General features: G+C 26.1%; 1 protein-coding gene across 1 annotated transcript in view; it reads left to right on the forward strand.

Annotated features, from left to right (window-relative positions):
* Nucleotides 1–13347, forward strand: part of LOC132930388 (bestrophin-4-like) — a 43993-nt gene that overhangs the window by 21933 nt on the left and 8713 nt on the right. Inside the window, exons 2-9 of the mRNA XM_060996237.1 lie at nt 5244–5378; nt 5485–5651; nt 5785–5942; nt 8848–8925; nt 9005–9157; nt 11524–11604; nt 11703–11854; nt 11929–12090. Coding sequence (XP_060852220.1) covers nt 5244–5378; nt 5485–5651; nt 5785–5942; nt 8848–8925; nt 9005–9157; nt 11524–11604; nt 11703–11854; nt 11929–12090 — 1086 coding nt within the window. The remainder of the gene's footprint in view (nt 1–5243; nt 5379–5484; nt 5652–5784; nt 5943–8847; nt 8926–9004; nt 9158–11523; nt 11605–11702; nt 11855–11928; nt 12091–13347) is intronic.

The following is a 13347-nucleotide window of genomic DNA, read 5'->3' on the forward strand; positions in this document are numbered from 1 at the left end:
ATAATACATTAAATTTGTAAAAATGATGACTGATACGCAGATACTCAGAAAAAAAGATTATAAATTTAAGTTATTTGTAATACCTTTTAAGAATTCTAACTTATCTAAATTATCGTCATCGTAAATTCTTTGTTGGACACATTTAAGCCGAGTATTGTATACATTAACTTTCTTTTATGTCCTTTTTAATTCCCGTCCTTGTATTAGCTGTTGAACTTCTGATTCTATTTGATTTTGCACTTTTTGTATTAATTCAATTAATTTAAATACACCTGAAAAATAGTATACAGATATTCATTTATACACCGTTACCTGTTTGAACTTACCTACTTAGATTAGAAAAAACTAATCTATATATCTTCTTGTGCCGCCATGATTCTACAAAGTCTATAGTTCTTGCAAACCAAGATTCAGACAGTCAACTACTGACCACTTTATTACTTATCGATAGTTAAACGAAACCAGTTTTCTATGTGAGATATTGGACCACGTTCTTGATCCAATTACACGGATATTCTAACAAAATAAATAATTATTAATAACGAATGTATAATTTTTCAAACGTTGGACTTTTCGAAAACATGATTTCTCGAAGTCATAGACTTTCGAATACAAATTTTCAAACTCATGACCGTCGAACCGGTGACCGGTATTCTACAATACTTGTATGCGTATGGCTTTAACTTATAACGATGTCGACGAACCATGTGTTTAGATAACAGACATTTCGCCTATTCTTATTTATATAGTAATATACAATTATTTTTATCAAATTAAACTATAAAATATGTGAATCAAATTTTAGAGTAAACTGTTAATAGGTTTTAATAAGTTATAATGATTGAACATAATATTATAATAATGTGTATGGTGTATAAATAATATTAATGATAATCAGATAAGGTTTGTCAGTCGTATTTTAAATTTTTAACCATATATATATTATACGTGATACGTCTATAATATAATATACGTGTATGTCATAACTACAAATAAAATCGATTTTTTTATGATATGATGGAAACGACTTTTTCACATTTAGTGAAATATGACAATATTATCATATATTTAATTAAAATATTCAATTTTTTATAAGATGGTCCTCCAATTTGACATCGTCATTAGAGATTTTGTGAAATTAAATATTTTCCGCATGTCCGCATACATTCTATATTATTAATATTATTATTTAATTATTTATTATTTCATTCCATCAATTCTCAAAACCTTCACTAATCAGATCTTTTATGGAATATTTTCAATAAACGCGTCTAATTTTGAGGAATTTTCATATTACCACATTCTAGAATTGTGGAGTAGAAAAAAATTCAAATACGTACCTACGCCACAAATCCTCAAAATATTATTTACTTTTAACATAGTATAATGTATAATTTTTATAATTTAATTTTTTATAATACGCACAATTTGAAAAACGTATAAATAATTACTTATAAATCTTCTACGTCTTTTTAAGTGTATATTTCGATGAATTACCTACAACAAAGAATTGTCATTTAAGTTTGAATTTTTTTTCATTTCTAACAAAATGAAAATAAATTATTTTCTCAGTGATCATAAATTCATAAACAAAAAATGTCTAAAAGTGCATGTATTTGTATAGTATATTATGATAAATGGTTGCATGTTCTGGGACATCCTCCTGATTAAGTTAGATAGGATAAAGGTTAGGTTGGGTCATATAGTGAAAGGTTAGGGAGGATCGAAAGGATCACAACAAAATAATAAATATATAACAATACATTGCAGTACATAATATATTAATACAATATAGCAATATTTTCCACGCATAACGATGTAGATTTATACTTCATCCACCGCGTTAGAGATCACTATTTAATATAATATTATACGTCAGTTGCAATATTTTAAAATGTTTTCCTTTCAGTGATTGAGACGTTCGCACATTGTTATGTAATATCAATACATAATTGTGTTAATTTTTACTATGATATGTCATAATGTTATTGTATATAGCTTAGAACTATCATTTCAAAAATCAAAACAAGTTTCTATTTTCCGTCGATTATACACGCAAAAGCGTTAAATTGTATATAATATTATGTACAACGGTGCTGACAGTGTTACTACTTGGACTATCTCTAGAAGTGCATAATGTGTTACGATACATTCGTTATATAGTAAATATTGTATTACTAAATAATTTAGTTTCGTAAAAAGGAAAATAATAATCGATAGATACACGAATTTTGACAACCAAATATTTTGGATGGCCAAAATAACTCGAATAAAAATCAAGTTTTTTAAATAAACATTTAATATTTATACTAAATTTAACCGTTAGGTCTTTTCGAATTTTGCACATGCCAACGTCCAAAACAATATAGTTTTTTTTATCTTTATTAAACATTTATATTATATGTTACGACCCAAGTGAAAAAAATTAGTTATTGTTAATATAATACCCGGACGTGTGTTGCAATGATAACTAGATAACGATTTCCGTAATATCTGAGCAATGTGAATTATAAATATTTATTCCCCATATAAAAGTAGACTTTATTTTATAATAAATAGTACAATTCTAAATTTTTTTTATACATTGTAAACTATACACATTACAGACAAAACATGTAGGGCCGTCAGCCGTATTAATAAGACATTTGATGCCCAAAGTCAACCATTTGCACGTGACTCTGTCCTTCCCTTCCTATGCGGGATAACCGCCCTCATACAAAATCAGAAAAGGTGAATTAATAGCATGGTATATCGTCTCTCAAGTGACTGTGGTTAGAATTTAAAACTTTGTATTGCTGTCATATTTTCTATGTATATACATACGTAGTGACATATTATTATAATTTGTATATTATATGACTCCTTATAATTAAAATTACTACCCTAACTCAATTACCACAGTCCTAATAATATCGTATACGTACTCCCATAAATAAAAGTTTTAAAGTTCTGTCTATGTGTTATTATAATATGTGTTATATGTTACATATTATTATTATTAAGTTAGTTTGCAAGAAAGGGATTGTAAATTTCAATGATATCCCCAGTAACCAATAAGAAAAATCACAATTTTCCTATCTTACAAAGGCCTAAAGGAGAGACGTAAAGAGTGTGCTTAAACTTGATTGTGTCAAAAAAATACTAAATTAGGAGAGAAAAATGTAAAGCCACTTTCTTAGAATTGTAATGATAGTATCTTATGTTAAAATGAATAGGTTATTAAATTCTAATATTTCAAAATTTTTATTTATTTCTTATTTACCAGGATCTAAATATTATTATATATTATATTATTTTATAAGGGTAGTATAAAAATAAAATATCTAAAATAAATAACTATATTTTATAAGAAGGGTATGGACACCAGTTAAGTGGCCATTGAATGATCGAATTTCATGAGAATATCATTGTAAATGTCAATTTCAATAAATGAATCACAATAAACTAAGAATAATATTTTATATTTTTTAATGGCTGATCTATATGCGCTTAATTATTAAATTATCCACATGACTCAATAAACTTAGCACAGTAATTTTAGCGCGGTCAGTATTTATATTGAAATGAATACATCTAATACAACTATACCCCGTAAAGATGAGTGTATAGTAGATTATACGCTCATCAGTCTACCTATACTCAATTTTTCTAATTTAAAAAATAAAATTTTTAAACACTATTTATAGTATAATTTAAACCACTACATTTTTTGAAAAAAATAATGTTTGACACTATTTCGAATCAGACATAGAAATTATTTGGAATCGAATCGTCTTTTATATATAAGCGTGGTTTAGTAATTAGCCTCGTGGAGTGAAGTAAGACCCAGTAAAATATGTGAAACTCTCCGTAAAACGAACGGCAATGATAATATTATTATATTGGAAAGTCGGCGCGCACTATGAACCCCGTGTGGTCGCTGGCCAATCCACGACTGTGGTGAGAATAGTGAGAACGAGGCCTTGTGGTGGTGTTATTTTTTTTTTAATTATCAGTTGAAGCGCCCCAATTAAAGTAAACAAAATATTATGATTCGTCATACGTACCGTATATTGGTCATATCGTATACATATAAACGCAATGTATTATACGACTATGTACTTATATTATACTATATACTTATATATATATATATATTATTCAAACGGAAAAAAAAAGTATTCTCATGGTCATATCTCCTGCCGAACCCTTGACAAAACTCGCGCTCAAGCCGAGACTGCGAGTAATAAATATTATTGTTATTACTATTTTAAAGAATGACCACGAATTGTAATATTAATAATGAGAATTAATCAAATCGAATCGTCTCGGCACGTCGCGATCATCGTTTTTCGTTTCAGTCATTGTGTACATTATATAATATATAATTATTATACATTGTGTTTTGTAACTATTCAATTAACGTGTCCGCGTGACTCTGATAATAGAATGCACGTGCGAGAACAAATAATATATTATTATATAATAGCTTATAGGACGCGTGTAGATCCGTATAATGGGTATTAGGACAATATTGTATTATGGCAAAGTTTACAACTTTAGACTTTAAGTATGGTGTAATCACATTTAACTATTTCAAGTAACGCTTCCACACGCTATTATTGTGCGTATAACGCATTGTATTTGAACCATTCATCGGAATCACTCGATTCTTATATTAATAGTTTTAATATTTATCAATATTTTCAATTAGTTAATTTTGATATCAATTTAATGATCCTATTTAAATTATTTTTTTATATATATATATAAAGTCAATTTTTTATTTAATATACTACTTTATATTATTCCCACCATCGTTATACTTAAATTATTTTACCAATCATCGCCCTGCGTCTTCATCATTTGCCAATTTACCAAATTCTCACAACTAAATCGTCATAATTTAACTGTAACTTTCATGTAACTTTGTTTATGAATATTTTCTGTACACGTTTACTTTGTCGAATAAAGGCTAAAATAAATTATAAATCATGTATTCGACGTATAATCACATCGTTGACCTAAAATATCAACTAAAATTTTTAATATATAGATAGGTAACGATACGCAAATTACATAACAATTTATCAAAAACATATGATGATAATAATACTGTCAATGAATAATAATTTTAACTTATTATTTATTTTAATCTGTTAAATTTTGTATATTTGTATAATATAATTCTATTGTTAAAAATATAATAGTTTATATTTTTACAGATAAATATTTATTAATTTGTAATACTAACTGTGTTTCAGGATATTTGAAAAAATAGTTCGATATTGTGATGCCTTTATTAGTCAATTACCATTATCATTCATCTTAGGATTTTATGTGACGTATGTGGCCAAAAGATGGTGGAACCAATACTTGGCGATTCCATGGCCCGACAGGTATTTAGAATATTATTATTATCCTCCGCTTTTCACAGAATCCCCCCAATCGTGCTATAAAATAAAATATATTTATTTATTTATTTATTTATTTGTTTCTCACAAGAGCAATGCATGTAATATCAATGTACGTAGAGGGCAATGACGATTACGGTTGTATGATTCGAAGATCGTTAATGAGATATTTGATTTTGACATTGATTTTGGTATTGCGTTCCATCAGTTCACCGGTGAAAAAACGTTTTCCGACATTAGAGCACGTCGCTGAGTCAGGCAAGTTATAACTTCATCGATCCAAACCATAAAAATAAACATAATATTGTATTATTATTATATCATATTATTATTTAAATTGTTTTACGTCTTAGTACACACGATCGTTGTTAATCTTAATAAATATGCGCAGGCTACATGACCGCCGACGAGATAGAAGTATTTTATTCACTCCCCAAGGTAGAATTTAATACTTATTGGGTGCCTTGCACTTGGTTCATCAGTCTGTTGAAAGAGGCCAGAAAATCTAAGCGAATTGAAGATTCCGAAGGAGTCAAACTGATAATGCAGGTAATAATAGTTTGTTTTATCGCAATATTATATAGACAAACGTTAATCGATAGTTTGATTAAATAATTCTAAATACGTAAACAAAAAGATATATGCATCACTTCAATCATTACTGTTTTATCATTCTGCACTTCATAATATTATTTATCTACGTGTCTATCGACTAAACCTTACATTACCCTATATTTATCACGGTAAAGTTATTTTCATTGATGTTAATTTCGTAACAATTCTATTTTTCAAGCTACTAGACTATCTGCAATCATCTATTATTATACGTTATCGGAGTCTCATCTCAACTGTGTAATTTACAGTCAATATAACTCGATCGATATTATTTATATGTATTTAAACATTTGATTATTTTTGTAGCATTACATAATCGTGTATAATATTACAAAAATTAATTATTTAAATGTGTACAAAGGCGCAGTAGTATTTTTTGCGAGCCACTGTGTATAATAATAAAATACAAGTATTTTGAAGATATTTCGACAACTTATGTTAAAATATGAACAGAACCATTTCAAACGTAAATTTGAAAACTTCTCTTTAAATATAATATTCTTAAAAAACTCAAGTCATCTTCTTCCGGCCAGAAATTATGTAGAAAGAAAAATGCAATCAATAATATTAAAAAAATCTCCGAAATCTGCAAAGCATCTTTATTTCATCGACACTTCTGTTTATTATAATTATATACATCAAGTATTGCATTTGTAATTTTACATTATCATTATTTACTTAAATATTTGAGAAAATAAAAGCATGATGCTGTGCCAGTTGTAAAAACCGGATACATTTTTTAAACGTGCTCTTTTCAATATTTTAACAGCACAAATTAATATTTATCTAAAACACAATAACAGTTATAAAATAATGATGAATATACACATCAAAATATAGTTATTATACAAGAAGGAAATTTTCTTTTACGCGTACGATGACTATATTATATTTCGATGAATTTTGCATTTACATTTTTATGACGTTTTAATAATAAGAATTCATATAAATTTTCGGTCAGGATCGTAATTCGGGGAGAGGATAATATGGTGGACAAATCTCCTCTCAATCTCTCTCTCTCTCTCTCTCTCTCTCTTTTGCACTGTGTTTATAAGTGTTGTTGCCTAATTTAATTATATATAGATAATATTATTACTATTTGTAAATGATTAATAATAATAAAAACGATATTAAAATATTAAATAAATGTATGGGCTTTATTATCGTCATTTACCTGTAAATAATTATTTTAAATAAGTCATAATCTTCTCGAGATTACTCTATTACGTAGCTTATACTATTTTGTATCAGTTATTATGCTTAAGTATTTTGACGCGGGTCAACGAATAATATGATCCAATATAAATTATAATCACATATTATGTATTGCATATTATACGACTTTAAATACTCAATATTTTAAGTATAATAATTTTTAATTTAATATTCCTAACCTAAAATTCAGCTTTTGTTTAAGTTTATTTAATAACCATTATTTATATGGCTTATGTTATAGCATTACTTATAAACTTAAGTTATAAACCTTAGACTCAATCTAAAATACATACTAAATTTGATGAAATGAATGAGCTACAAAAGCTATACCACTTCGTGAAATTATGCAAAACCTAATTATAAGCACCGCCAAATATTTGTAACTTAAAGATATAAAAAATAAAATCATCTAAATTCGTTTCTAAACAATCATGTACAATACATGAGATAATAAAAATTATTCTAACTTACTTGTATCTTTCACAATATCATGTTAGTACTTTATACGACGGAAATCAAATTTCGTACTTGAACCAAAGCTGAAAAATCGTTTTTTATATGCAAATTCTAGTAAAACGCTTTACTAACATCGGGAACGAGATAGGTTAACATATTTAATATCAAATGTAATTTACACAACTTTTGTGCAACTTTATACACCCAAAACAAAAATATTCATATCAAAATATTGTACAAAAAATTTATTTTTTATATAAAGGTCAAATATTATATAATATATAATATTATGTACTATAGTTAATTTATCAGACCTTTGAAAATTCTTTAGTTTTTGATTTTAACCCGCTATATATTGTACGTAGGTAAAATTGTACGTATTTACTAATCTAATACGGCTTGATTAAGTTTTGATATATGTTTTGTTGTTTATTCTGGTAACATAAGTCAACAGTCCTCTATTACGAATACTGAAACATTTAATTCTATACTTCTAAAGAAATCTCAAACTTTGGTCGACATAAGAGTTTTCAACGGTTGTTAAGCTCCGAAAGATTTATAAAAAACAATGGCTTTTTAATGTTTTTTTTTTCTTTTTCTTTTTATGGTATCGTTAGCACTTGACAATGCAACGGATATAGCTGTATACTACATCGAGGAGAAGCTAGGTATCTCGATCTCTTTATCATTACTATAAATCGACGAGGGTCTATACTCCGTCTTCAGATTTTGCCCCATCAGTGAATATTTTAATGTTTTAGAAATCTTCGAGCATTGTTCATATTATATTGATTTTGTTTATGTGTCGACTGACGTTTCGAATTTAACATTTATAACTTAAAACTGTAGTGATTTTAATTTTGAATTCATATTTAAGACTGTGATATTATGCGCATGTGTTATTATGTACCTATTGTATCTGTATCGTTAAAAATTATTGATATTTAAATACCTAGTTAATAGTTATGATTGCAGTTGAATATTTTTGTGATTCGCATTAACTCACACTTTACCTATATAATGTGATATAAGTGGATAAAATATAATGATAGGTTTAATTAGTTCATTGTTAACTACAAACAATGCAGAAATTAATCGACACTGTGCTATACTATAATAAATTATTTAATAAAATCATAATTTATTATGACAATATTGTTTCGTTTAGGAATTTATCGACTTCAGATCAAAATGTGGTTATTTGTGGAGTTACGATTGGATCAGCATACCGTTAGCGTATACACAGGTAACGACAACAATAATATCATGATTTTATTTGTTTTGTAGATAAATAAAAATACTATATTTTTTTTCATTGTTTTTAGGTCGTTACAATTGCAACGTATTCGTTTTTCATTACTGCCGTTGTCGGGAGGCAATACGTGGAAGGATCAAACAAAATGCTGCAAACAGAACTTGACGTGTATATACCGGTGTTTACAATTGTACAGTTTTTATTCTTCATGGGACTTTTAAAGGTAGGTACGCAGTTAATTACCTTTTTAACGTGAAATCCACTGTGTTTTAACTTTTAAGTGTATTTGATAATTTAATAAAAATTAATTTATCGAACTTGTATATAAAAAATAAAAGAACATACTATTGTAATAATTAATAATGTTATAAAAAACAAACCCTTTTACAGGAATAGTTACCCTTTTGTGTGTTAGTTTACCGTTTTAAAAAAATGAAGGAAAAGCGTAACTGAATAATATTATATTATGTTAAGACGTACCTACTGCGTAGTTATTATTGTATATATGGATTTTGACGTTTTACAGATCTATAGTTATTATCTCTTGGGAAGATTAGTTAATTTGAAAATATGATAATAACAAGTAAAACGCTGAAATTGTCTGAATACAATAAAATATTAAGAATATAAAAGAATTAACTACAACAATAAATTCAAACTATGCAAATGAGCTATAATATTTCAAGAATAATTTTGTATTTTACATTTACTACATTTTAGGTAAATACAAATTTTAATTATAAAAGTACAATTTTATATATAGTCTTGAATATAAAATATTGAGTAATGCATATTGGAGTAGATCAATTAACTTAACGATTTAGGTTTTATCTCTGTCAAAAGCTAATTTGTAATTACCAATTTTTGAATAATAATAAAAGAAAATGTATGCATTGAATTCCAAAATGCGTACTAGTTAGCAAACATATGAGTATTAAAAAAAAATATTAAGCACTTATACAACTGTTTTAAAATTTAACTACACCATTTTCTATAGTATCCAACACTATAGTTAATCATATAAATAATTATATAATGTATTATATTAGTAACATTAATAATTTAAATAAACAAATAGTTTTGTAAGTATACTGTACCGGTAATTGTCATTAGGTAATCATTATTGAGAGATTTCAATGATTTTTAATAAACGTTGGGTTAACGGCAATAACTCAATAAATATTAAAATGTTATTTTAAATTAATGTATTCAATATTATAAGATATATTTCATTAAAGTATATAACTATTTGATACAAACATACAGTGGATGAAAATATGATTTATGATTATGAATTTATAAGTATAAACATATTTATAATGCTATCAGAAATATATATTTTTTTAATAATGTCATGATACCGGTAGACAAAATTATTCATAAAGAAATGTAGAAACGTCAACAGATCTACTTATGTTTAGTCTACTGTAAGCTCTGACAGTACCAACATTTCTGTATGAAAAAAAACTTGTTCAGAATGCAAATTATTTTGTTATATTTTTCATTTTTTATGTTTTCAATTTAATTAACGTTCTTAAAAAAAAAACTAAATTTTTCTCTATATTTCCTGTTTTAATATAGTTTATTAGGTTGTTTATTAATATTTTTAATTATTCTAGACAAGAATCTCTTGATTGATTATTTTTTTATATCAGTGTGTACAAGGAAATTAGATTTTAAAACAATTTTTTTTTTTACTTAAAAGCATCTCAAATGTATTAATCAATTTTTAATAACTATGCGTATAATGTACATTTTTTGTTAATGTTGCGCTCGTATACTATTATCAGTGTTTGATCTATACATTATACATATTATACTGTAAATAACTAAGTTGGTTTATTTATCTTTAGATATATTATTCATAATATAGTAAATATTTACTATATAAACAAATAACAATATACAAAATTATACTTTTAATGAAAACTTATTTGAATTTAGAAATATTACACTAACATATTTAACTTTCTTCCCTTTCTACTGTACAGAGTAAATATTTAAATAAACAACATTAAATAATAGCTGGACGTTTTTTTTAAATTTTTTTTTTTTTACAATATCAAACACACATAAAGTATAGAATATTTAACAGTTAATAAGTTATTCTTAATTAAACTTAATATACTAATACAGACATACATAATATATGCATATGTATTGTTTTTGAACGATACCAGTTAATAAATAGTAATCAGTCATTTAAACATTATCAATCATAAATAAAATGCACTTCACGGGATTTATAAATATAGTTCGTAGATCAATCAAAAAAAGATTCATTGCCATTTTTCGTTTTATTTCGTAATTGTAATATTATCTTGTCTCGGATGAATGCATGGTAATATGTAATTATTGTTATTTAAAAAATTAATTTAAATACTCATCAAAAAATAAATATATTATTAAATCTTTAATAATTTTTAACATTCAAAACAGTTCCTTTTTTTATCACTTATCATTATAATATTATTATGTATAATAACAATATTATTCAATAATTAAAAAATAAATCGTACGTAATATGATAAATGGTATCAATATATTGTACCGCTATAATTACTATAGGTACAACATTTCTTCTTGCAGGTAGCTGAACAATTAATAAATCCTTTTGGTGATGACGAAGAAGATTTTGAATTAAATTACTTAATCGATAGACACACAAAGGTAAATTAACATAAAAATAATAACAATATCTTGACATCTCAGCTATATTTATTATTATAACAAAAATCATATACTCATAACGAATTTTGTTCCGGTAGGCATCCTTTTTGGCGGTAGATTACCTTGCTAAAATTAAAATTCCTCTGGTCAAAGATATTTACTTCAACGAGTTAGAAGTATCGATTCCTTACACCAGTGCGTCTGCACCGTTCAAGAAAAAATCGCATAGAGGATCAGTTCACCATATGCCGTAATAATCATATTACATAAGTCATTTTAAAAAATATTATTTTTTACCCATGTGATTGTTTTTTTCGTTTTTAGTGTTCCTGAAGACCAACATATGATGTTCTTGCCCGAAATCATAGAAGAGGCAGACCCGGACCAGACGAAAACCAGGAGGACTTCAATGTGTTCGAACAAGAGTGAAGGAAAAATCAACTCAAATTGCAGAGAGAAATTCAATGATTCCTTTGGCATTATGCAGTAAGTCGATTCAAATAAACAACCTCCTTTATATTTTCTAACTAAATTTACTCATTATATTGTAAAATAAGATATAATTGCTAATACTATGTATTTATATATAAATAAAAATATTACACACTGCAGGTGTCAGGTGATGTCTGATATGTGTCCTAATTCATGTATTTTTAGTCATTTATTAGGTCTATTAATGGTAGGTACGATATGTATTTTCACAACTTTTAGTCGTCTCAGCACGTTTAATTTTTAATTATAACTCTGTTTTGATGATTAATTCAGCAATAATATGACTCAACATAAAAGTTTCACATCAAAAAAAAAAAAAATAATTAAATTAACTCGATATATTTGACCTCGCCTAAGGATTTATACTATTTATAGTACAGATCATTTTTTGATATATATCTACAAATTATATGATTAGGGTTTGTTAACATATAAGTGAGAATGTGGTAAGTCAAAGAACTTCAGGTTTGAATGTAATCATCTCATTATTAAATAAGAGACAGGACATTTTTAGATTTAATACAAGTATTATTTAAAGTATCTAGAATTATTAGTAATAATCTCAAGCTTTTATATTTGAGGTTTTAATACTTATGAGTTACTCAAAAAAAAAATCTGAACTCGTCATTTTATCCCATACGATGAGTAAGTTGACTTGTGTATATTATACTACAAATAAACCTTTACTATTTTGTACACATATACTAAATACCTATACTTAATATAATATGATGATTGTACTAAAAAAGATTATAATTTATAACAAATGAAATACTCACAGTAAATTAATAAATAATATTTATAAAAACCTGTGTATACTATTACTGACTCATCAATATATCCCTGTATCTTGACTGACAAAATTGTTGTTAACGTTTCAACTTTTAATTATTTTTCAATCCATAAATTTTATTATATTTCATATAAATATAAACAAAAAGTTGCTTAGGTATAACGTGTAAGTACTTTTTAAAGTATAAAATCGATTTAATAATTATACTTTTGGGAATTTCGCAAATTTTAATGCTAAACGGATGTAAAATGTCTAACATCATAAACATTTAATATAAATGACTAATATCTGATTGATATCATGATTGGTTACCTAAGAAATATGATCATTATTCGTCGTCTTACCGGATTCGTCGACTTACCACACCATCCTACTTGCTGAAAAGGTTTACACGACATTATAAACGTATAGCATAATTTCAATAATCCCATATTTAATATTTATTGTGTACATAAAAC

This window comes from Rhopalosiphum padi, chromosome 4, assembly GCF_020882245.1.
Source record: "Rhopalosiphum padi isolate XX-2018 chromosome 4, ASM2088224v1, whole genome shotgun sequence".
NCBI lineage: Eukaryota > Metazoa > Arthropoda > Insecta > Hemiptera > Aphididae > Rhopalosiphum > Rhopalosiphum padi.